The sequence below is a fragment of the Enoplosus armatus genome, chromosome 11 (assembly GCF_043641665.1).
Source record: "Enoplosus armatus isolate fEnoArm2 chromosome 11, fEnoArm2.hap1, whole genome shotgun sequence".
NCBI lineage: Eukaryota > Metazoa > Chordata > Actinopteri > Centrarchiformes > Enoplosidae > Enoplosus > Enoplosus armatus.
In genome coordinates, this window is record NC_092190.1 from 24,982,428 (window position 1) to 25,009,295 (window position 26,868).

Consider the following 26,868-nt stretch of genomic DNA (forward strand, 5'->3'; position numbering starts at 1 on the left):
ATAAAATCAACAGCTACAACATTTAAAAAGTGTCTGTTCATATGTTACCTGTGATCTTTGTTCCAGTCTTTGCTTCCTGAGGGACACCCACTCCATACTCATTTTCTCCAATAACTCTAAAGTAATACATGGCTCCCTCCTGTAAGTCTTCCACCTTGTAAGTCAGTGCATGGCAGTTGCTGGTCACAGACACCCAGGCCTTCTTACTGGCCTCACGTTTTTCAACATGGTAGGCCTTCACTGCATCACCACCATCATTCTCCGGAGCTTCCCAAGTGAGGGTTGCAGAATCCCTGGTCACTGCTGAAACTATAACATTGACAGGGGGTCCCGGAGAGTCAAGCACCTTGACAACCATGGGCAATGTTGCTTTTCCCAAAGATGACTCAATTGTCACGCAGTACTCTCCAGAGTCATTTCTAGTTGACTTCTCAATGGTCAGTGAAGTGCTAGATTCTGTTGATTCAACGGTTCCTCTGACCTTTAGATCAACGGCCTCTTTGGCCCATGCCACTGATGGCACGGGTTTGCCCTTGAATGGTACATTTAGAGTAAATGCTGTGCCATGCTTAACAATGAGTACTTTACGCAACTCAATGTCAACATCAAATGATGGCTCTGCAGTTCTGTCCATTGCTGCAACTGCATCTGAATAGGGGCTACGTGCACTGCTGCCAACTTTGTTTATTGCCTTGACACAGAATTCATATTCTGCATCTGTCTTTAGTCCAGTGATTGTGAACTCCAAGCTCTTGGTAAGAGAGACAGCCTCAACCCATCTTGCAAGTTCTTCAGGTGATTCAGATACCTCCTCTTCCTCCTCCTCATAATATTCTTCCTCTTCTCCCTCAACCTCTGGCTCTGGTTTGTGGATGTAGTCTCTGTATTCTACACTGTATCCAAGGATGGGAGCACCACCGTCATCTGTTGGTGGTTTCCAGATAATGGACACACTGTCCTTGGTTGAACTGACAATCTTTGGCTTGGTTGGGCGAGAAGCAACAACCAGAGGATCTACTGCTCTGAATGATGCAGACCGTTCACTTGGAGAACTCAGACCAGCAGCATTTTCAGCATAGACTCTGAAGTCATACTCACAACCCTTGCGCAGTTTGGTTGCTACTGTGGTACATTCAATAACAGGATTTTTGTTCACACGGATCCAGTGCATACCTGTCTTCTCACGGCGCTCAATCACATATCCAGTGATGGGACTGCCTCCATCACTAGCTGGCTTGCACCAGGTGAGGGTCATCGAACCTCCAGTTATGGCAGTGACATCAACACTAGTTGGAGCAGTGGAAAAAGTGTATGGATCTGTAATCTTGACAGCATCACTCTCCAGAGCCTCACCAAGCCCATGCTTGTTGACAGCCAAAACCCTGAAGATATATTCGTTGCCCTTGAGCAGTCCTGTAACTTTCAAGTATGTTTTTGTGACGTCTCCCTTCACCATTGTCCATGCCAAGCGGCTGGTCTCACGCTTCTCAATAACATAATGTGTGATGTCAGCACCACCGGCCTCCTGAGGAGGACCCCATGATAGAGTGCACTCCTCAGCTGTGAGACCAGTGATCTGTAGAGGTCCTGCTGAGGGTCCTGGCTTATCTAAGATCTCACAGTTTATTGGCATTGTAACTGTTCCAGCAATATTCTGTAAAGTCAGGGCATACTGTCCAGAATCTCTTCTGATGCAATCTTTCACAATGACAGAAGTGCTGGTATCTGTTGAAACAATCTGTATTCTGGCTCTCAGCTCAATTTCTTTGCCATCCTTGGTCCAGGAAATGACAGGGACAGGACGTCCAGCAAGGTCAGCATTAATCTTCAGAGTTTCTCCTGCTTTCACAAACACTGTCTCTCTGAACTTGACATCCATCATGATGCGTGGTGGATCCACATCATCCTTGACAGTGATGGGGCCAGTGTTGTCAGATGGTTCACTGAACAATCCAGCTGCATTCTTAGCAATAACACGTAAGTCATATTGGCTGTTCTCTGTAAGGCCTGTCACATCATAGTGGGTCTCAGGCACATTGGTGAAGTTGCACCTTGTCCAGCGTCCTTCAGGAAGGTCTCTTCGTTCAATGATGTAGCCAGAAACCTTGGCTCCACCATCATACTCTGGTTTCTCCCAAGACAAGGAAACAGATGTTCTGGTAATGGCAGTGACCACAGGTGTGCCTGGAGGGTCACATGGATCTCTGGCTGCTACCCCTTCACAGGCCTTGCTGCATTTACCGATACCAGCAACATTTTCAGCATAGACACGGTATTCATACATCATGCCCTCTTCAATTCCATTGACTTTGTATTCTGTATCTTTGATCATTCCTCTGTTCATCTTTGTCCAAATAATGCTAGAACGCTCCTTCCTCTCCAGATGGTAGCCCACAACGGGACTACCACCGTCATTGACTGGCTCATTCCAAGTCACCAACATGTAAGACTTTGTGGCCAACTTCACTATAGGCGTGGAGGGAGGTCCAGGTTGTTTGAAGTTATACTGAGCAGTGATTCCAGGTGAATCCAGATGTGTACTCTTTCCATAACGGTTGACTGCATACACACGGAATTGGTACTCTGCTCCATGTGTCAAACGGCCAGCCTTGAAAGATGTTCTGGCAACATTACTTGCTACCATCTGCCATTCTTGTGTGTTTGTGTCTCTCTTCTCCACAATATAGTTACTGATGGAGCAGCCACCATCATAATCTGGTGGAGACCAGGACAGTGTAATGCTGTCTGAGGTCACAGCATCCACCTTGATACCTTTAGGTGGACCTGGTTTATCAAGGACAACAACTCCAATATCTGCTGTGACTGTTCCTGCTGTGTTGGCAAGGGTGATCTCATACTTGCCAACATGTTCTCTGCTAGCCTCTTTGATGATAATTTTGGATGATGTTGCAGTGTTTAAGATGGTCACTGATGATGTTTGCTTCAAAGGAAGGCCATCCTTCTTCCAGGATACAACAGGCTTTGGCCTGCCTCTTACTGGAACCTCAAGAGTGAGGTCATCTCCAGCCTTCACACTGTATGTGGTAAACAGTAAGTTTATAGATGGTTCAATTGCAACATCCTTTGCAACCACAGGCGGGCCAAGATCCTTTGGCTCACTCTTACCCTTTTCATTGATTGCAAGAACTCTGAATAAATAGGCTTCATTAGGAGTCAGATTAGGAATAGTTGCTTCAGACACCTTGACTGTGCATGCTGTGCCCCATTTATCTCCACTCTTAGGCTTAAATTCTACATTGTAGCACATTACTTTGCTTCCACCATCATGAGCAGGTTTGCCCCATGCCAGTGACACACTGGTCTTTGTCAAATCTACAAGAGTAACCTTGCTTGGTGGCAGAGGTACCTCAGACACTTTGACTTCTTTGGTTTCAACCATCTGTCCTTGGCCATATTCATTAACAGCACAGACTCTGAAGTAGAAAATGCCACCCTCAGGCAGCTCTTCAATCTTGAATGAGTTGGCTGTGCAGTTGCTGGTGACAGTAGTATATACCTTCCTGACAGACTCTCTCTTCTCTACAATGTAGTTTGTGATTTTAGAACCACCATCAGTAAGCGGGGTATCCCAGGCTAGAGTTACTGAATCTTTCTTGAGTTCCTTCACAGCAAAGTTTTGTGGTGCACTTGGTGTATCCAAAATTCTCACTGCAACAATAGCAGATTTTGCACCACTGCTGTTCTCCAGTGTTAGTGAGTATTTGCCACTGTCAAAGCGGTTAACATTGTCAATGACAAGCATGGTGTATGAACTGGTGGTGTCAATTACAGCACGCTCTGTGAGAGTACTCTCAACTTTCTCCCATTTCACAGCAGGTTCAGGCCTTCCTCTGATGGTGACAAACAGACGCAGAGTTCCACCAGCACGGACAGATACCACCTTTCTGAGATCAGCATCCAGCTCGATCTCTGGTGCTTCTACCCTGTCAAAAGTAACCACAGTGCCGTGGACATTAGCAGCCTCCCCCACTCCCTCAGAGTTGATAGCACAGACACGGAACTGGTACTCTCCACCCTCCTTCAGGTCTGTGATAGTGAGTTTAGTGGCTTGAATTCCAGTCGGTGGAGTGCACATGGTCCATTCTTTTTCAACTGGTGCCTCTACTGATGGTGCTACTTCTGTCTCCTCTGTGGATTCAGGCACTGGTGTATACTCCCTCATTTCAACGATGTAGCCCTTGATGTAGGCACCACCATCAAATTCAGGTTTGCCCCAGGACAGAGACACAGAAGATTTTGTGTAGTCTGTCACTTTAGGATGGTGTGGAGGTCGAGGTGGTGTTGTGGCATCGCATGCTCTGTAGAATAGGGACAATTCACTGAGGTCTCCCATTCCAGCCTCATTCTCAGCAGCAGCACGGAACTCATAGAAGTGGTCTGTCATCAGACCTGTGACCTTGAAGTGGGTGTCAGTCAGCTTTTGTCTGTTGCATTTTGTCCATCTTACACTGTCTTTGTCCCGTTTTTCAAGGTGATAGCCTTCAATGTCAGCTCCACCAGTCTGTTCTGGAGCAGTCCATGACAGAACCATAGAGTCCTTTGTGATCTGACTTGCTTCTGGAGTTCCAGGAGCACTGGGTGGCTTGTAAGGATTGCGTGCAATGATGGGTTCACACTCAAGATAATCACCTACACCGTATTTGTTGACTGCTTTGACTCTGAAAATGTATTCATTTCCATGGAGCAAATTTGTTAGTTTATAGTACAGACCCTTGATATTTGGTGCAGCCACTGTCCAGGACAACCTGCTAGTCTCTCTTTTCTCCAAGATATAGTGAGTGACACTAGCACCACCATCCAGAGTTGGCTCAGACCAGGCAAGGATGCACCTGTCAGCCATGATTCCTGCCACCTTCATGGGACCAGTGGGTGGACCTGGTTTATCAAGGACTTTGACAGTGATAGGGAAGGTTTTTGTACCACCCAGATTTTTGAGGACAAGGTCATAGTGGCCACCATCAAGCTTGGTCACATCCTTGATAGCTATGGCTGCACGTTTCTGTGTAGTTTTCACTTCAATACGCAGGGCTTTGTCCATTTCCTTGCCCTCTTTTAGCCAGACAACATCAGGAATTGGTTTTCCATAGATGTCTGCATCAAGAAGCAAGTGTTCACCAGCATTGACAACAATAACATCCTTGTATTTGGGATCCATTGAGGCCCTTGGTGGTTCAATTTCATCAGTAGCAGTAATAGGTCCAGAGCTGTCAGATGGCTCGCTGAAGACTCCGGCTGCATTTCTTGCAATAACTCTGAATTCATATTGCTCATTCTCTGTCAGACCAGTGACGGTATACTCGGTCTCAATTATATTAGTGAAGTTAGCTCTTACCCAGCGCCCTTCAGGCGAGGAAAGATCTTTCCTTTCTACAATATATCCATTCACTTTGCTGCCACCATCATACTGAGGCTTGGTCCAATGAATCTTGATTAGGTTCTTGGAAATAGATACAGCTTCAGGAGCACCAGGAGGGTCACATGGGTCACGAGCAACAAAAGACTCAGACACTTTACTGCATCTGCCAATGCCAACAATATTTTCAGCATAGACTCTGAATTCATATCCAATACCCTCCTCAAGATTGCAGATCTTGAACTGAGTATCAGTGATGAGAGACTTGTTCAGTTTGTTCCACAGGATGCTGTTTCTCTCTTTGCTTTCCAGGTGGTAGCCATTAACTGTACTTCCGCCATCATTGACTGGCTCATTCCATTCAATGATCATCATTTCCTTAGTTGCAGATTTCACATATGGAGTTCCTGGAGGCCCTGGTGGTTTGTATGGATATTGCACAACAATGGCCTTGGAATCCAGAGGCACACCCTTTCCATATCTGTTTTCAGCTATGATTCTGAACTGGTATTCAGCACCAGTCTTCAACTTGGTGACCTTGAAAGCTGTTCTAGCAATCTGTGTGGTGACTGACTGCCATGTTGTGGTAGTAGTGTCTCTCTTCTCCACTATATAGTTCTTTACCTGGCATCCACCCTTGTACTGTGGGGGCTCCCAGGAGAGATGGACAAAGGTGTTGCTCACTTCAACAACCTTGACTGGACCTGTCGGTGGACCAGGCTTGTCAAGGATAATGACAGCCACATCCTCAGTGACTGTGCCGGCAGTATTGGTTGCAGTAATGGAATATTTGCAAAAGTCCTCCTTGCATGCCTCAGTAATTTGAATTCCAGTTGTTGTTGGAGTGTTTACCACATTGACTCTGGATGTTACCTTCAAAGGCTGACCATCTTTGGTCCAGGTGACTTTAGGTTTGGGCCTGCCAAGCACAGGGAACTCCAACTTCAGATCTTTTCCAGCTAATACACTGTAAGTGTTGAATTGCATCTTAATGCTTGGCTCCATGGTCATGTCACTTGCAACAACGGGTGCAGCAAGTGCCTTTGGCTCACTCTTTCCCTTCTCATTGTAAGCAATGATACGGAATAGATATTCTGTTCCAGCTGTAAGGCCTGTGGCAGTGCCTTCGCATGTCTTTGTATTTGCTGCAACTCCCCACTTATCTGTACCCTTAGGCTGCATCTCAATTAGATAGCCACCAATTCTACTGCCTCCATCATGCCCAGGTTTTTCCCAGGCTAGTGAGGCACTGGCCTTGGTGACATCAATGAGGGAGACTGTTCCAACAGGTAGTGGTACCTCAGAGGCCTTGGAAGCTGTCTTTGTTTCAACACCCTGGCCAATTCCATATTCATTTTCAGCCATGACTCTGAAGTAGTACATAGCGCCTTCAATCAAATTCTCAACTTTGAATGTTGTCTTGGTGCATTTTGTGGAGACATTTGCATATGCTTTTCTGGTTGATTCACGTTTATCAATGACATAGTTCTTGATTTTGGAACCTCCATCAATCAGTGGGGCATCCCACACAAGAGTGACAGAGTCCTTTTTGACTTCTTTAACCACAAGGTTCTGAGGGGACCCAGGTGTATCCAGGACTTTAACAACAACAAACTCAGACACAGAGCCACTGCTGTTCGTCAGGCTCAGGGTGTATTTTCCTGAGTCACTCCTGTCACACGAGTCAATGGACAGCTGAGTGAAGTTGAGAGCTTTCTCAACAACCACCTTTTCAGTCAGGTCTCCCTCATCCTTAGTCCACTTAATCTCAGGTGTTGGCCTGCCCTTGAATGGAATATGGATTCTAACAGATCCACCAGCTTTCACAGTGATGCCCTTCCTCAGCTCAGAGTCAAGGTGGATCTGTGGTGGGTCCACCCTTTCCTCTGGCTTAGCTGTTCCAGGGAGAGCTGCTGATTCACCTACTCCCAGTTTGTTCAGCGCACACACCTGGATCTTGTACTCCTGACTCTCAGTAAGTTTGGTAATTTCATATTTGTTGACACGCAGGCCTGTGGGGGGAGTAACCATGGTCCATTCCTCCTCCTCAGCCTTGCAGACTTCAACAATGTATCCCTGAATGGCGCTGCCACCATCAGACAGAGGCTTACCCCATGACACTGTAATAGAACTCTTTGTGGAGTCAGTCACATTCACATATGCTGGGGCACTAGGTTTGTACTTGGGATCACAGGCCTTGTAGTATGAACTTTGAAGGCTTGGCTCTCCCACTCCAACTACATTCTCAGCAGCCACTCTAAACTCATATTCATGGTTGGTGGTTAGGCCTGTAACTCTATAGGAGAGGTCAGTGACCTTCTGTCTGTTGCATCTGGTCCATTTAATTCCAGTTCTGTCCTTCTTTTCAATTATGTAATTGGTAATTTCACTTCCGCCATCAGTCTCAGGGGCTGACCAAGTGATGGTCATGCCATCATGAGCAATGTTGGACACATCTTCAATGTGAGGTGGACCAGGAGGAACAAATGGAGTCTTCATAATCACTCCGCCAGACTCCAGTGGCTCACTGACACCATAACTGTTAACTGCCATGACATGGAACATATACTCATTGCCTTCCAGTAATTTGGTGACTTTGTAGCACGTGGTTTCACAGCTGTTTGAAACAACAGTCCAAGCTAGACGGCTAGTCTCTCTTCTCTCGATGACATAGTGTGTAATAGGACTACCTCCATCATGTAGAGGGGCGTGCCATACCAGTGTGCATCTATCTTCAGCTACTCCAGCGACATGGAGAGGTCCTTCACATGGACTAGGCCTGTCCAGGACCACGACCTTGAATGGAACAGTTTCACTGCCAGCCTCATTTGTCAGCTGGAGTGTGTAAATTCCACCATCAATTCTAACAGAGTCCTTAATGACAATCATTGCATGTTTTTCTGTGTTTTTGATCTCTAGTCTGAGTGTATTCTCGATTGATTTTTCATCCTTAAACCACTTGATTGTAGGTAGTGGCTTGCCACGGACATCAGCATCTAGCTTGAATGTCTCTCCAGCATTGATGATAATGGCCTTGGTGAATGCAGGGTCAATGGAGAATTTGGGTGCTTCCACCTTATCACTTGCAGCGATTGGTCCACTGTTGTAGGATGGCTTACTGATTGTGCCGACAGCATTTTTAGCAATGACTCTAAAGTCATACTGTGCATTTTCAGTCAAACCAGTGACAGTGAACTGGGTCTCAATCACATTAGTGAAGTTCGCCCTTACCCACCTGCCCTCTGGCAGATCACGCTTCTCCACAATATAGCCAGTTATATTACTGCCACCATCATACTCTGGTTTAGTCCACTGAATGACAATAGTATCTTTAGTCACATTGATGGCCTCTGGTGTGCCAGGAGGATCACATGGGTCACGGGCAACGCAGCCCTCTGAGACCTTACTGCACCTGCCAACGCCAACAATATTTTCAGCATAAACTCTGTATTCATACTCAATACCCTCATCCAAGGGGTGACTCTTGAAACTAGTCTCATGAACAAGTGTCTTGTTGATTTTGACCCAGAGAATACTATTTCTCTCTTTCCTTTCAAGATGGTAGCCAAGAACGGGGCTGCCTCCATCTGTGACAGGCTCATGCCACTCAACAATCTGGTGGTCCCTAGAGAGAGAGGAGATGAAAGGAGTGCCTGGTGGGCCTGGCTCTCTATATGGGTACTGAGCGACCACAGCAGATGAATCCAAACCATGACTCTTGCCATAGCGGTTCTGAGCAATGATCCTGAACTGGTACTCAGCTCCAGTCTTAAGTCTAGGCACTTTGATGGTGGTTCTAGCATAGTTGATGCTGACATTTTCCCATGTTGTTGTAGTAGTATCTCTCTTTTGCACAATGTAGTTTGAAATCTGGCAGCCTCCATTGTGTTTTGGTGGGTTCCATGAAATAGTGACACTCTGTGTTGTGATTTCATCAAACTTCACAGGGCCAGATGGAGGTCCAGGCTTGTCAAGTACAATGATTTCAACGGTTGTGTCCTTCTTTCCAGCTGAGTTAGCAACATTTATGCTGTACATGCCACCATCATCAGCTGCTGCCTCCTTAATGCTCAGTGTTGTATCGGTTGGTGTGTTGAGAATGTTGACTCTGGTAGTGAACTTCAAAGGAGCTCCATCTTTAGTCCATGAGACTGTTGGTTTAGGACGTCCAAAGATGGGAATGTAAATGGTCAGGTCTTTACCAACATGGACACTGTAGTTGCTGAATGCTGGTCGGACATCTGGCTCAAAGACTAAGTCCTTGGCCATCACTGGACCAGCAAGGACTTTGGGTTCACTCTTTCCCTTATCATTGATTGCTGTAACTCTAAACAGATACTCCTCTCCTGGGTTCAGATTGGAAACAGTAGCCTCCATTGTCTTAAACGTATTAACTCCAGACCACTTATCCTGGCCCTTTAGCTGCACCTCGAGCAGGTACTGCATGACTCTGCTACCCCCATCATACTCAGGCTTCTCCCAGGCCAAAGAGATGCTTGTTTTAGTTTGGTCTGCAACAATCAAGTTCTTTGGAGACTGGGGCACCTCTGAGACCTTAAGAGGGTCGAGAATTGCTGCAGGCAGGCCAACACCATGTGCATTCTCTGCAAGGATTCGGAAGTAGTAACTGCAACCCTCCTGGAGTGGCTCAATCTTCCATGAAAGAGCATGACAATTTGTTACAACAGCTGCATATGTTTTGCGTGTGCTTTCTCTCTTTTCAACAATGTAGTTCTTGATCTTGGACCCACCATCCAACAGAGGTGGTTCCCATGCCAGTGTCACTGACTGGTTTGTAATTTCTTTCACTTTCAGGTTAACAGGAGCACTAGGTGTGTCGAGAACACGGACAACAACAAATGCAGATTTGGTTCCACTGGAATTCTCTGCAGTGACAGTGTATTTTCCACTGTCATTTCTGCTCATCTTATCAATTACAAGGGATGTGTAACTGCTAGTCACCTCAATCTGAGCAGTCTCTTTCAGTGCAGCTTCATCTTTGTCCCACTTGATGGTAGGACTGGGCCTTCCTTTGATGGGAATAAACAGTCTAAGGGACGCTCCAGCTTTAATGGTCACAATCTTCCTCAGTTCTGGGTCAATGTCAAGGTCTGGCTCTTCTGCCTTGTCCTGGGCTACAACAGCGCCAGATACATCAGCATGCTCGCCAACTCCAACTTTGTTGATAGCACATACTCTAAACTTGTATGCCTGGTTTTCCTTCAGGTTTGGAACTTCAAACTTGGTCTTCTTGACACCTGTTGGTGGCGTACACATTATCCATTCCTCAGCAGGTGCTGTGGCAGTTACCTCTGCAGCTGGGGCTTCAGCAGGAGCCTCCGTTGGCACTGCTGGCTCTGTGGTAGTGCAGCACTCAACAATGTATCCCTGAATCTCACAGCCTCCGTCACAGACGGGTTTGCCCCATGACAGGAATATTGATGTTTTACTTGTATCAGTAACTCTTGGATTGTGTGGTGGGCCAGGCCTGAAGGTGGGATCAAGAGCTTTGTAGAATACAGTTGGGGAGCTTGGCTCACCAACACCGACAGCATTCTCAGCTGCAACTCTGAATTCATAGCTATGGCTTTCCAGGAGCCCAGTGACCTTGAAAGTCAAGTCAGTGACTGTTTGCCTGTTGCATCTGGTCCATCTTACACCTTCTTTGTCATGTTTCTCAATTATGTAGCCAGTGATAGGACTGCCTCCATCTTCAGAAGGAGCCTCCCAGGTGAGCACTATTGAATCCTTTTTAATATCTGAAACTTCCAAGCTCTTAGGTGTTCCAGGGGGCAAATATGGATCTTTGATTATGACAGCAGCAGACTCAAGTGCTGCACCCACTCCAAAGTGGTTGACAGCATGGACTCTGAAGATGTACTCATTTCCCTCCAGGAGCTTAGTAACCTTTAAACAAGTATTTCCCACCTTTGGGTCAACAACAGTCCAGACTAATCTGCTTGTCTCTCTCCTCTCCACAATGTAGTGAGATATCTTGCTGCCACCATCTTGTAGTGGTGGTTTCCATGCAAGGCAGCATCGGTCTTTGGTTATTCCTGTAACAAAAAGAGGTCCTTGTGGTTCTCCGGGTTTATCTAGAACAACCACATTAATCTGCACAGCCTTTTCTCCTCCTGGATTTTTCAATAGCAGAGTGTATTGGCCTCCATCGGAAAGTTTAGCTTCCTTGACATATATGTAAGCTTTGGTGGGTGTGTTCTTAATCTCTCTATGAATAGTGTTGCCCAGTTCCTGCTCTCCCTTTATCCACTGGATAGAGGGCAATGGTTTGCCATGAACATCTCCATCAATCTTGAAGTTATCTCCAGCATTAACCACAATCGTCTGTGTGTACTGTGGATCAATGCTGATGCGTGGTGGTTCAATCTCATCCCTGGCAGTGATAGGACCAGTGCTGTAAGAGGGGATACTGAAAACACCAGCAGCATTTCTGGCAATGACACGGAACTCATACTGATTGTCTTGCACAAGTCCAGTTGCAACATATTCTGTCTCAATGACATTAGTGAAGTTAGCCTTCAGCCAACGACCTTCAGGAAGCTCCTTCTTTTCCACAATGTAGCCTGTAACCTTTGCACCACCATCATACTCAGGCTTGGTCCAAACAATGGTCACAGAGTCCTTACTGATCTTCGTGGCCTCTGGGGTGCCAGGAGGATCACAAGGATCTCTAGCGATATGTCCCTCAGACACTTTGCTCACTTTGCCTATTCCGACAATGTTTTCAGCATAAACTCTGTATTCATACTCCATTCCTGGTTCCAGACCAGTGGTATTGAAGGTTTGGTCAGTAATAAGAGACTTGTTAAGTTTTACCCACAGGATGCTATTTCTTTCTTTGCGGTCAAGATGGTAGCCCAAGATAGCACTTCCACCATCATTTACAGGTTCATTCCAGGTGACTACCATGCTGTCCTTGTTGCAGGCTGCAATGGATGGTGTTCCTGGGGGTCCTGGGAGCTTGTATGGGTATTGAGCCACAATACACTCTGACAGAAGAGCTGGGCCTTTTCCATACCTGTTTTCTGCTGTGATTCTAAACTGATACTCAGAGCCAGTCTTCAGCCTGCCTGCCTTGATTTTGGTCCTTGCAAGGTTAGGAGATACAACCATCCAGTTAGTTGTGGCTGTGTCTCTCTTTTCCACAAAATAGTTTTTGATGGTGCAACCACCATTATACTCTGGTGGGTTCCAGGAGATGGTTACACTGTCAGAAGTGACCTCCTCCACCTTAACTGGACCGCCCGGCTGGCCTGGTTTGTCGAGAACAACGATGCCAATGTCTACTGTTGTCTCTCCTGCTGTGTTGCTAAGAGTAATAAGGTACTGTCCAACATCATCTTTAGTAGACTCTTTTATGATGAGGTTCAGCATTGTGTCTGTAGCACTAAAGTTTACTCTGGTAGTTCTCTTCAGAGGCTGACCATCTTTTATCCAGGAGACAGCTGCTTTTGGACGTGCAACATATGGAACCTCCACTGTCAGGTCTTCTCCTGCCAACACACTAAATGTGTTGAACAACATTTTGGCAACAGGTGCCATCACAAGATCTTTTACGATCACAGGCACACCGATTTGACGTGGGTCACTTGTTCCCTTCTCGTTTCTTGCTGCTACACGGAACATGTATTCTTCACCTGCATTGAGTCCACTAATAGTAGCTTCTGTTTCCTTTACAATGACAGCCTGGGTCCACTTATCAACACCCTTAGGCTGGATCTCAACAACATAACAGCCCACTCTGCTACCACCATCATGCTCTGGCTTCTCCCAGGAGAGGGTGACGCTGTTCTTGGTAACATCCTTAAGAGTTATTTTGCCCGGTGGCTGTGGTTTCTCGGACACTTTAATTGATTCAGCAGTCTCGATGGGCAGGCCAATGCCATATTCATTCTCAGCCAAAACTCTGAAGTAATAGTTGCATCCTTCCAGTAGCTGGTCAACTGTGAATGTAGTGTGGTGGCAGTTAGCATTGACAGTGGCATATGCTTTCCTTGTGGACTCACGTTTTTCAACAACATAGTTTTTAATCTTAACTCCTCCATCATTCACTGGTGGGTCCCAAGACAGAGTGACAGCTTCATTTGTTACAGCAGTAATCTTCAGATTCTGTGGGGCACTCGGTGTATCAAGCACCCTGACTTGGACTGTAACTGTCTTGGAGCCAGAGCTGTTTTCAACTGTAAGATTATACTTTCCACTGTCAAATCTGTTGACATTTTCTATGACAAGTGACGTGTATGATGTTGTGCTGTCAATAGTTGCCCTCTCAATAGGCTCACCATCTCCTTTGGTCCATTTAGCCTGAGGAGTTGGTCTGCCTCTGATAGGTACAAACAGTCTAAGTGAGCAGCAAGCTCTTAGACTGACAAGTTTGCGGAGCTCAGCATCCAAATCCATTTCAGGTGGGAGGAGCCTGTCTTCTGCCTTGGGATTGCCAGGTACCAATGCTGCCTCTCCAACTCCTTCACTGTTGACAGCAGAAATGTTAATCTTGTACTCCTGGTTCTCCTTCAGGTTAATAATGGTGAATGAGGTGGCAAGGAGTCCTTCTTTGGGTGTCACAATGGTCCATTCCTCCTCTTCCTCCTTTTCAGATGGGATGCAGGTCTCGACAATGTAACCAGTGATGTCAGAGCCACCATCATATACAGGTTTGTTCCAGGCGACAGTAATTGAGGACTTGGTTGTGTCCAAGATTCTGGGGTTGCATGGAGCCCCTGGCTTATACAGTGCATCAGTAGCCTTGTAGAATGGACTCGAGACACTTGGTGCACTGACTCCAGCAGCATTCTCAGCAATTATTCTGAATTCATATTCATGTCCGACAGCAAGGCCTGTTGCTTTGAATTGTAGATCTTTGACCTTTCTTCTGTTGCATTTGACCCAGCGAAGACCTATTCTGTCTTTCCTTTCAATATTGTAGTTGGCGATGGGAGTTCCACCATCACTCTTAGGTGCTTGCCACATAACAACCATTGAATCTTTAGTGATAGCTGTCACTTCAGGATTCTCTGGAGGATCTGGTACCATGTATGGGTTGTCTGCAATGGTGGGTTCAGAATCAAGAGATTCGCCAAGTCCATATTTGTTTACTGCCATAACTCTGAAGATGTATTCATTTCCTTTGAGCAGCTTGGTCACCTTGTATTGTGTAACTTGCAGGTCTGAAACCACATTGGTCCAAACCAATCTGCTTGACTCGCGCTTCTCAATCACGTATCCTTCAATCTTTGCACCGCCATCATCTGCAGGTGGAGCCCAGGTGAGTACACAGTTGTTAGCTGTAACATTAGACACCTTAAGAGGTCCAACTGGTGGTCCAGGTCTGTCAAGCACTTTAACATTAAAGATGTGTTTAGCAAATCCACCAACATTAGTGGCAGTCAAAACAAATTCTCCACCATCTGATCTGACAGAGTCCTTGTTGGTCAGAGTGGTTGTCAGTTCCGTGAACTTAACCTCCAGTTTCATCGTGTTCTCAACTTCCTTTCCATTCTTGGTCCAAACCATAGATGGGGTTGGTTGACCAGCAATATCAGCATCAAGTTTGAAGGACTCTCCTGCCTTCAGTAGAACAACATCCTTGAAGATGGCATCAACCATAATGCGTGGCTCGATAATGTCATCTTTGCAGGTAATTGGGTCTGAGGGCTCAGAGGGCACACTCACTGCACCTGCTGAGTTTCTGGCTATGACACGGAACTCATATGAGGCATCTTGAGTCAGTCCACTGACAGTGAATGCTGTCTCAATGATGTTTGTGAAGTTGGCTCTGATCCAGCGACCAGCAGGCAATTCTCTCTTCTCCACTGTGTAGCCAGTGATTTTGAAGCCACCATCGTACTCAGGCTTTGTCCACTGAATAGTGATGACATTCTTGTTAACAAATATTGGTACAGGCTGACCTGGTGGGTCTACAGGGTCCAAGGCTAGTATTGCTTCTGAGGCCTTGCTGGACTTACCAACTCCGGCCATGTTTTCAGCCATGACACGGAACTCATAGGCAACTCCATCTTCAAGACCAGTGGATTTAAAGATGTTTCCTTTCACAAGACCCTTGCTGATCTTATGCCACATGATGCTGCTTCTTTCTTTCCTCTCAACATGATAACCAATTACTTCATTTCCACCATCAGACACAGGCTCATTCCAGCCAATTGTTATTGAGTCCTTGGTAAATGCGACAACACCAGGAGTACCAGGAGGTCCAGGGACTTTGAATGGATAAGTAGCCACCACTGCCTCTGAGGTGATGGGTGGTCCAACACCATATCTGTTCTTAGCCTTTACTCTGAACTGGTACTCAGATCCAGTGGTTAATCGAATGGCTTTGAACATGGTACGGATGACAGTGGAAGACAGCTCTGTCCATGTTTGGGAAGTGGTGTCTCTGATCTCAACCACGTAATTGTTGATTGGAACACCTCCGTCATTCTCAGGAGTGTCCCATGCAAAGATGCAATAAGTACGAGATATCTCCACAATCTTAACTGGTCCCTTGGGTGGCCCAGGTACATCATGTACTTTGATGATGATGTTGTCTGTCACAGAACCGACAATGTTCTTTCCTGTCATGGTGTATACACCACTGTCGGCTCTGGTGCATTCACTGATGCCGAGGGTAACAGTAGCAGCAGTAGTTTCCACATTGGTCCTCGGTGTGAGCTTCAGGGCTGCGCCATCCTTTTGCCAAGAGATGGTTGGCCTAGGACGTCCCATAACTGGAATTTCAACCTTAATCTCATCTCCTGCCTTGACAATAACAGTCTTCTGACATACACCACGGAGGTCAAACTCAGGCAGGGAAGTAGAATCCTTGACAACAATGGGTTTGCTTTCACGTGGTGCACTTCTACCTGAGTTGTTGACAGCCATTACACGGAAAATGTACTCCTCATTCTCATTGAGATTCTTCACTGTGAAATCCATGGTCTTGACTGTTGTTACATGGGCCCACTGATCAGTTCCCTTCTTTTGGGCTTCAAGGACATATCCCGTAATTCTGCTTCCACCATCGTGCTTGGGTTTGGTCCAAGCCAAGCTCACCGAGTTCTTGGTGATATCAGTAGGAATAATACTCTCTGGAGGAGTTGGTGCCTGGGATGCACGAATTGGATCAGCAGTTTCAGCTGCTTCACCAATGCCATACTCATTCTCGGCAGAGACTCTGAAGTAGTACTCACAGCCTTCACCCAGCTCACTGATCCTGACTGAAGTGGTTGGGCAATTTGTAATAGCAGTAGCAAAAGCTTTGCGTGTTGATTCTCTCTTCTCAATGATGTAGTTAGTGATCTTGGCTCCACCATCAATGAGAGGCATCTCCCACTGAAGAGTAATGCTTTCCTTGTCAATCTTGACTGGTTTTAGGTTGAGTGGAGGTCCAGGTGAATCCAGAACTCTCACATGTATAACGGCACTCTTCTTTCCAGCAGAGTTTTCAAGGGTAAGTTCATATTTGCCTGCATCAATCCTTGAACTCTCAGGGATGAGCAGCATTGTAAATGACTCAGTGCTATCAATGACTGCACGTGGGACAGGACCACCCTCTTTGGTCCAGGTGACTGTAGGTGTAGGACGTCCCTTGATTGGCACAAAGAGGCGAATGGAGCAGCCAGCCCTGACGACAAGGGTTCTTCTCAGCTCAACATCCAGCTCCAAATCAGGTTCAGCTGCACGTTCCACAATCTCAACCAGTTCCTGAGTTTCAGCAGGTTCACCTGCTCCCTTAGCATTCACAGCACTAATTCTGAAGTGGTATTTTGCACCAGTTTCCAGCATGGGAACAACAAACTCTGTGATCCTAAGTGGAGATGAAGGGGTGTCTTTAACCCATTCTTCTGTTCCTTCCTTCTTGTGCTCAATCACATATCCAGTAACTTCAAGTCCACCATTATCAAGAGGTTTTCCCCAGTTCAGGGTGACAGTGGTCTTGGTTGTGTCGGTGACTCTTGGATTGACTGGAGGTCCAGGCACATCTGTCAAACATAAGAGAAGTGCTTAGTGTCTTTTAAAACTAAACATAGCATTGTAAAAACTGGTGATTTAAGTATCTTAACATAAGAAATAATTGAATATTGGATTTTAGTGGGCATTTGCTTTTCACAGCTGGAACACTTCTTTTTACTTACAGGCAACAACTATTGTTCTGACAGGCATAGATGGTTCACTTGGCTCTCCAAAGCCAGCTCTGTTCTCAGCAAGAACACGAAACTCATACTCAATGCCCTCAGTGAGACCGGTGACTTCATAGCTTAGCTCAGCAATGGATTTTTTGGACGCTCTGACCCATCTCATAGCCTTTTTCTCCTTCTTCTCAACACAGTAACCTATGATGTCACTTCCTCCATCCTCAGTTGGTCTCCTCCAGGTCACAGTGGCTGAATGTCCATCAACTTTCTCAACCTCTGGTTTAGATGGTGGACCAGGAGGACCTACACACATAGATAGGAGAAACACATTCATCAAACTAAGTAGTCTGTATTATTCTTCCAGAGACATTTTACTTGGTGAAAATGAATCACAAATGTAGGGTGTAAAATTCATTGAAGAACATAAACTAACCACACATACCAAATCTATCAACCATCTTGACTGCCTCAGAGTGAGATGCCTCACTGGCACCGTACTGGTTAACAGCAGAGACTCTGAAGAAGTACTCATTGCCCTGGATGAGCTTGTTGGCCACGTAGTGACAGTCGATGACCCTCTCTTGCAGGACAGTCCAGAGCAGGCGGCTGGTCTCTCTCTTCTCCAGGGTGTAATACTTGATAGGAGAGCCTCCGTCCTCAGTAGGAGCTGTCCAGGTAAGAGTGACCTTTTCAGAGGAGACACCACTGCATTCAATGGGTCCAGGAGCACCAGGAACATCCAGAACTGTGACCTTAACCGTTTCCTCCTTTACACCGAAGGGGTTGCTGGCAGTGATGACGTACTCCCCAGAGTCCTTCCTGCCAGCATACTTGATGGACAGAGTGGAGGACGTTGCAGTGGTCTCAATATGAACAAGATCAGAGGGTTTAAAATACTTTCCTCCCTTTGACCAGCATGAGGTTGGTGCTGGTTTGCCTAAAATGCTTGTGGCAGTGATGACAATAGTATCGCCGGCTCGAACGGTCAGACCCTCCATCACCTGAGCGTCGATTATAATGGTTGGAGCAGCTGTTGGACAAAATAGGAAACATTTAAAATGTTATCATCCATTATATCAAGATAATCATGGAAAGTATACCAAGACAACATCTTAGTGGTGGTTTTATATCTCACCATATTCATCTCTACAGATGATAGTATCTGTCTGCTCAGAGGGCGGGCTGAGAGCGCCAGCGGCATTCTTTGCCCTGATTCTGAACTCATATTTACAGCCCTCTTGCAGATCGGTTACAGTAAATGCAGGCTCCACAACATTCACGTTGTTGGCCTTCACCCAGATCTTAGAAGGCAGGTCGCGCCTCTCAACAATGTAGCCAGTCAGTCTGTGGCCACCATCAAACTGAGGCTCAGTCCACTGGAGGGTCACGGTGCTTCTAGTGATGCTGATCACATCAGGTTTACCAGGGGCATCTAATGATACAGATAAATATATATATATATACACTGTTGGATATTTTACAGAATTTGTAATTTTCTATACTTGTTGACACTCTCACACTTTTTACACTTACCAATGGGATCCAGGGCCACCTGCGGATCTGTGGGAGCGCTTGGTCTGCCAATGCCAGCCAAGTTGATTGCCATGACTCGGAACTCGTACTCCAGACCTTCAGTCAGCCCAGTTACCTTGTGTTCCTTCATCCTCAAGGCAGTCGGGCTCGCCCTCTTCCACAACATACTGTTCCTCTCCTTGAACTCAGCATGGTAGCCTGAATGTAGTACCAAAGATGGAAACACCAAATCCGCATTAATCTCACATAACACATACACATCATATAGATATCACTTAAAGTGCTATAAGAGGCAAAATATGTCAAATAACATAGGACGAAATATAATGTTTGACGATAGGTATATCAAGTGTTCAAGCTGACTGTACCTGTGATTGGAGATCCTCCAGTCTTCCTGGGGTCAGACCAGGCCAGGTAAGCGGAGTCGTGGCGCATGCTCATGATCTGAGGTGGTGGAGGAGCATCAGGTACATCTGTAGAAAAACAGTGATATTGTACAGTCAGGAAAAGCTCAATTTTAAGTTCAATACTTAAACATTCATCCCTTCAAATATATGAGTTACAGTCACTTACTGAATGGATGTTTAGCAATGATGGGCTCAGACTTGAGTCCCTCTCCAACACCATACTTGTTCTCAGCACAGACTCTGAAGATGTACTCTGTTCCCTCATGGAGACCGGTCACCCTCATGGTGTTGGTCTCCACAGCGGAGGACACAGTCACCCACATGTTGGTGATGGAGTCCCTCTTTTCCAGGATGTAGTTTGTGATCTCTGAGCCTCCGTCGTCCTTAGGAGCGACCCACTTCAGCGTAGCACCGTCTGCAGTAACATCTTTGAACTTAATGGGTCCAACTGGGATTCCAGGTTTACCCACCACCCTGAAAGGAGACACGAGAAATTAAATTTTTTATTTTTTTTTACTTTTGTTACTTATTTAAATATAGCCTGCAATGCATGGATATGTCTGAAACTAACATAGCCTGATCAATTTTGAGGAAAATATTTTTCATATTATTACATTCTCTGAAATGACATGCCCTGGTACAGTTTGATTCCTACCTGATGAAAATGGTGGACTCCTTGCTTCCAGCACTGTTCCTCAGGGTGATGGTGTACTTGGAGGCATCACTCCTCTGGCAGTCCCTGATCAGAAGGGTCGTGTTGACTGAAGAGGACTCTGCGCACACTCGGCCGGTGTCTGTCAAGTCTTCGTCATCTCCCTTCTTCCAGGAAACCTTGGGCGTAGGTTTCCCGATGATTGGGATCTTCAGACGGACTGTGCTGCCCTCCTTGGCAATGTAGCACATGTTGGGCAGATCCCTCAAGTCACAGCTGGGATGAACTGCAGAGGGAAGCAATGAGTATTTTTAAAGCTCTGCTTTGAACACTTTTACACACTTTCTTAAATAGCTCTTTGTTGGTAAGTTTTATAAATATGGACATGGTCACTTACTGATCTGGTCCTTAGCGACTACAGTAAGCTCCTTGGCAGAGCTCTCTCCTGAGTCATTCACAGCCTTGACTCTGTAGGTGTACTCTCTGCCCTCCACCAGGTCCTTGGCGCTGTACTGCATGTTTTTGGACCTCATTAGCTCCTTGTACTTGTCGTCACCATTGAGAACCTCCAGCACGTAGCAGATAATGCGGCTTCCACCATCGGTGAGGGGTTTCTTCCAGCTTAGAGTGCAAGAGTCCTTGGTAACCAGCAGGGTCTTGAAGTCCATGACAGGCCCAGGCTCCTCTGACGAAGTAAAAATGAGTGCAGTGAGCATATTTAAAAGAATGAAAAACAAAAGCAGTCAAGTAGAAAAATCTGTTATCATCAAACCCACCAGATGCTCTGACCGAGTCAGCTGTCTCGCAACACTCTCCAGCACCAAGCTGGTTAACTGCTGACACTCTGAAGCAGTAGGACCGTCCAGCATCCAGGTCTGGCACCTTGAATGATGTCTTGGTGCAGTTATTTGAGACAATGGACCAGGCCTTCCTCTCAGTGTCACGCTTCTCCACGATGTAGTGGGTGACTTCATAGCCACCATTGATCAGAGGAGCGTCCCAGTATATGGAGGCGCTGTCCTTGCATGTCTCCTTCACCATCAGGTTGACTGGTGGTCCAGGAGTATCTGTAGTGATACAACAACACTTTATAAAAGTATCTCTTAAAATATAGACCTATACCCAAAACTATTTTTATTTAATTTTTATTTTATTTAAGAACATATTCCTGTTTCTGATGATTCCAAACATCTCAGTCACTACGTCTCTACAGAGTAGAATGAATGCAAACAAACTGAGATGAATACTTAGTGAATAAATAATGAAAGTCCTTCACTCACCAAGAACCTTAACAACAATGGTGTACATCTTCATGCCAGCCAAGCTGTCCAGGTTCAGAATGTATTTGCCGGCATCATATCTGTTGACATTCTCCACTATCACCGTGGTGTCAGTGTTGGTGGATTTAATGACAATGCCCTGGCGGTCCTTGATGTTGGTGTTCATCTTTGCCCAGGTGACCTTGGGAGTGGGACGGCCCTTGATGATGGCCTGTAGCCTCATGGTGGCACCGGCTTGCAACTCCAGGCCCTCCTTCAGCTCCGCGCTCAGCTCTGCCTCGGGAGCAACTGCATGAACACACACAGAGGATAGTTTTCTGAGTGACAGTGTGAGGAAAGAGTCTTATCATTGTATTAGTACAGTAGCAAAGGCCTAATGTTGTACATAAAAATGGAGCAAAATTTTGTGCGGAGTGAAATGGAAATACACCATGGCCCTTTTATTCAGACAAGGCCTAAGTGAACCGATGTTAACCAGCTTAAATAATTCATCCCGTTTTAATAATCTGGCTAATTATGCATAAATTGCACTTTTCCAGGTTTGGGCCACTTTTGAATAACTAAAAATCCAGGTGGTATCTTGTATATTGTGTTAGTTGATGAGATTTTGTTCCACTTACACACACTGTCCTAAAATAAATGCAGTTCAGGCAATTAAAATTATACTTACCAATAATATCCTTGGCAACATGCTTGCCAGGTACTTCAGCTGGTTCGCCAAAGCCGACCTTGTTGACAGCAGTGACGCGGCACTGGTACTCTGCCTTGTCTATAAGGTTCTGGATGGTATAGTTGGTCTCCTGCAGGTTCCTGGGGACATTGCAGCGGATCCAGTCTGTGGTGTCGGTCCTCTTGCACTCCACCAAGTATCCAATAATGGGGCTTCCCCCATTGTTGGCGGGGGTGGTCCAGGTGAGGCTGATAGTGCTGTTACTGGTGTCTGCCACACTGGGATTTACAACGGGGCCAGGAGGAGCTAGGGAAGAGCACATTGACTCAGGTTAGTTTAAATACAGCTCATACAGAACTCAGTGCATGTAATAGTACGCATATTATTTAATTAAGAAAGAACTATGCAACGTTTTTAGAGGTTATGGGACTCACTGATGGGATTCTGTGCTGTGGTGCCAGCAGAGGGCTCGCTGGGTTTGCCAAGCCCTGCCATGTTGACAGCACTGACTCTGAACTCGTATTCAGCACCCTCTGTGAGGCCTGTAACGTCCAGGGTCCTCTCTGTCATGGGCTTCCTGTTCTGTTTCATCCAGTTCATCTCTTTGGTCTCTTTCTTTTCCAGCATGTACCCCAGGATGGTAGACTTTCCATCATCAGCAGGCTCCTTCCAGCTCACAGTCATACGATCCTTGGTTACGTTGGTTATCACTGGGGCCTCGCAGGGGCCAGGGACAGCTGGAAGTGACACCAGAGTTTTTAGTTTTAGTTTAGATATTAAAAATATATTTCAAGTTTAAATAAAGCAACCAAATCTGGACTCATTGTTGGCAAAGCTTTAGATGTTGACATAATATACAATGACAGTAAGCTGGTTTGGTGTAGCTGCTTTTTGTCTTACTTGCGTCACAGTTTTAGATCCAGTTTAAATTGCAGCACTGATTGCTGAAGTTCTCAAATACCATTGATTTTGTTATGTGATGTATGAACCCAGAGGAAATGCTGGTGGTCACTCACTGAATGGGTTTTTGGCGATGACAGGGTTGGTGATTAGGGGGTCTCCAACCCCCCACATGTTCTCAGCGCGGATTCGGAACTGGTACTCGCGACCCTCGATCAGCTTCTCCATGTTGAGCTCAAGGACGTCCCCCTTGATCTTGGCGGTGACCTGGGCCCAGTTGGCTCTGCTGGTCTCACGCTTGTCTACGATGTAGGTGCTGATGGGGGAGCCACCATCCTTCAGAGGAGGCTCCCAGGACATCCTGATACTGGTGGCAAACACCTCTATGTATTTGGCACAGGCAGGAGGGCCAGGCACATCTGAGGGGACACAAAATGATGGAATATCAGCCAGTTGAGCACAGCATGTTGATCAGTAAAACTGTAGTCACATCATGCAGAATTCAATGTTAGCTTATAGACTTGTATCTTGGTGTAGAGCGCCAACAGACATCCATAAAGAAAATATGAAAGTACTCACCTAGGACGTAGACCTGGATTTCGGCGGCCTTGGAGCCACTGGCGTTCTCGGCCAGGATAGTGTAGGTCCCTGTGTGCTCCTTGGTGACTGCCGTCATCTCCAGCTGGAAGTGATGTCTCTGCTGAGTGATGACCTGGCCTTCACCTGACTTCAGGCTATCATCGCCTCTCTTCCATGTCACTCTGGGCATAGGCTTACCAAACACCTCAGCCTCCAGGAGGATTGTGGCTCCGGCCTTGACTTTCAAACCTTTCTGCATCCTGGCGTTGAGCTCCACCCTCGGAGGAACTGTTTGTAAAGATGAGAGAAAGTTACAACTCAGATGTGTGAGAGAATCTTTTGTTTTTTTTCAAAGTCACAAGTAAGCTTAAAATACAGCAATGTTGTTATTGTAGTGACTGGGGTGACAGGGTTAAATCAAACCCTCTTACCATTCTCAGCACAGACAAGGATAGGATCTGTGGGCTCAGAGGGTTTGCTCATGTTGACAGCAGTTTTGGCGATGACTCTGAACTGGTACTGCAGGTCCCTCTCCAGGCCAGTCACTGTATACTCCTCCCTTGGGACGTTCTGGCTGCTGGTGTTGCAGCGTATCCAGGTGTCTCCTGGGACCCGCATGGCCTCAACATAGTAACCAATTATCTTGCTGCCACCGTCGTTCTTGGGACGGGCCCAAACTAGAGTGACTGAGTTCTTGGTTACGTCCAGGACCTCAGGTTTACCTGGAGTGTCTGTACACAAAGAGACAAATGAGCAATGGTAAGGAAAGTTAAAATGAATAAAATCAAACTTGTTGTGTAGGCGGCAAACCTACCAATGGGCGTTCTGGCAGTGACAAAGTCAGTCTTCTTGCTTGGTTTGCCCTGGCCAGCACGATTGATTGCGGACACTCTGAAAGTGTATTCCAGGCCCTCGATGAGGCCGGCACATGGGTACTCGGTGGTGCGGACGACAGTGTCATTGGCCTTCACCCATAGCAGACTGTTTCTTTCCTTACGCTCGATGTAGTACCCTGTGATGGGACTGCCACCGTCGCTCTCTGGCTTATCCCATGCCACGAACATACAGTCCTTGTTGGTCTTGTTGATGCGGCAGTTTAGGGGCTCGCTAGGAACATCTGGTGACAAAAAACAAACAAAATGTATATTGTTTGTAATGATAAAACCAGACAACAGTAGACAGAAACTTACATCTAAAACTAATCAAGGACTGCACTGGGGACATATTTCAGTTAAACTTACCAAAGGGGAACTTGGCAACCATCCTGTCGGACTGAATGGGGTCTGACAAGCCGTAGCGGTTCTCAGCACGGATACGGAAAACATACTCCTTCCCAGGGATGAGCTTCCCAAGCCGGCAACTGGTCTTCAGGCCGGAAGAGACAGCGGTCACCCAGTCACCTCTACTCACATCGCATTTTTCTACCACGTAGTTGGTGATATTGCTGCCTCCGTCCTCCAGTGGTTTGTTCCAGGACAGGGAGCAGGCATCAGAGTCGATGTCACTGATCTCCACAGGGCCCTCAGGAGGGCCGGGGATGTCTGAAACACATATAATAATCAGATTTAAACATGAAAAAATCTATAGTAATTTTGCCCATCCCAAAATGATTTTCTTTCTTCATATTATCTTATTGTGGGTAACACTGACCTCTGATGACAATCTTCAGGGCCTGGACCACCTTTGCAGAGCTGTTCTCAGCCACCAGGCTGTACTCTCCACTGTCAGTCCTTGACACATCTTTGATGATCAGGACACATAGGTTGCCAGACTGGTGCACGGCCAGACGGCTGGACGGGACCACTGCATTCTCACCATGCATCCATTTGCAGGTTGGGGCAGGTTTTCCGGAAACTAGTGCCTCCACTCTGAGCTTGGCTCCTGCTCTGGCACTCACTGTCTCTGGCATGACAATCTTCGGCTCCACTGAGGGTGAGGACATGAAAATTGACTCATTAGATTAGAGAGTTTATCTAATAGAGATAACAAATGGTGGTCTTATTTAATGTTAACCCTGGATCTTACTGTAGTATGTGTTACTGTTATTATCAATAATTGTTATTTTAAAATACTGCAACAATTCAGTCCTGATGATGAGATAACTGAACATAACAAGATAATTTAACTGTTGGCCTCTCATGAGATAATGGCTAAAACTACTTAACTTCTCATTTTTAATCTGTGTAACAACTTACACATCTGTTCCTTGATCTCGACTGGCTGTCTGGTCTCGGTGAACGAGCTCATGCCCATGATGTTCTTGGCAGCCACTCTGAACTTGTACCTCTTGCTCTCCTTCAGGCCACTGATGCTGATTGTCAAACCTTTCACTGTAGTGTAGGCGTTCCAGACTTCCTTTTCAGGTTCTGCCTCCTCTTCCTCCTCTACCACTGGAGGCGGTGGAGGAGCTTCTGCTTCCTCTGGAACCTGTGGCAAATTAAGGGTTGTAGATGAATGATTCATACTTTTCAAGTTTACTCAATAATCAAAAAAGAGCTGGAATTATAACATTCTATAAGAGCATATATATTTGTAAAATGGCAGTGAGGTTAAGTTTTTTTGAGCACATAATTTGATTTAGTGCAATAACAAAACAGAATTGTTTTGAAAATGAAATCAACAATTGATTGAAGCAGTCCGAGAAGAATCAGTTTGATCAAATGACAAACCTCCACAGGTGCTGGAGGTTCTGGAGGAGGTTTAACCTCAATGTATTCAATTACGTAACCATCGATCTTGGCACCCCCGTCCCTTGCAGGCTTCACCCAGCCAACTGTGGCACTGTTCTTAGTTATCTCCATAACCTCAATCTTCTCACAAGGATCGGGCTTGCCTGAAAAAAGAAATCAGACGGGTGTGTTCAAGTGTTTCTAAAGACTGATGAAAAAGAGGAGAGCAAATTAAGCACAGTGGGTGACTATAGGCTGTGAGTGAACTCTTAGTTCTGGTGTCACATTGTAACTCAGTGACAATACGTACTGACAGGATCAGAGGCCAGGTAGGAAGTGGGTGACACTCTGGGAACTCCAGAACCATACATGTTGACAGCTGTGACTCTAAAGTAGTACTCTGTGCCTGGCATCAGACCGCTGACTTTGAAGGGAATCTTATCCTTCTCAACTTCAGCTTTGACAATTGCCCAAGTTTTGCGGTCGATCTCGCGCTTCTCAACAATGTAGTGAGTGACCTCACTGCCACCATCGTTCTCTGGAGCACTCCAGGACAGCATGGCCGATGTCTGTTTGATGTCAGTAGCCTCCAGATTCATCACAGGTCCCGGAGTGTCTGTCAGAAAAAATAGATCATGACATTTGGATTTCG

The 26,868-nt window shown here is 46.1% G+C and overlaps 1 protein-coding gene across 1 annotated transcript in view; it reads right to left on the minus strand.

Annotated features, from left to right (window-relative positions):
* Nucleotides 1–26,868, minus strand: part of ttn.1 (titin, tandem duplicate 1) — a 192,133-nt gene that overhangs the window by 29,018 nt on the left and 136,247 nt on the right. Inside the window, 22 exon segments of the mRNA XM_070915106.1 lie at nt 49–17,373; nt 17,527–17,829; nt 17,969–18,556; nt 18,662–18,958; nt 19,060–19,257; nt 19,428–19,532; nt 19,633–19,940; nt 20,122–20,404; nt 20,516–20,803; nt 20,895–21,185; nt 21,399–21,686; nt 22,069–22,374; nt 22,503–22,805; nt 23,085–23,387; nt 23,548–23,835; nt 23,979–24,278; nt 24,362–24,664; nt 24,789–25,088; nt 25,198–25,473; nt 25,743–25,974; nt 26,217–26,380; nt 26,527–26,832. Coding sequence (XP_070771207.1) covers nt 49–17,373; nt 17,527–17,829; nt 17,969–18,556; nt 18,662–18,958; nt 19,060–19,257; nt 19,428–19,532; nt 19,633–19,940; nt 20,122–20,404; nt 20,516–20,803; nt 20,895–21,185; nt 21,399–21,686; nt 22,069–22,374; nt 22,503–22,805; nt 23,085–23,387; nt 23,548–23,835; nt 23,979–24,278; nt 24,362–24,664; nt 24,789–25,088; nt 25,198–25,473; nt 25,743–25,974; nt 26,217–26,380; nt 26,527–26,832 — 23,355 coding nt within the window.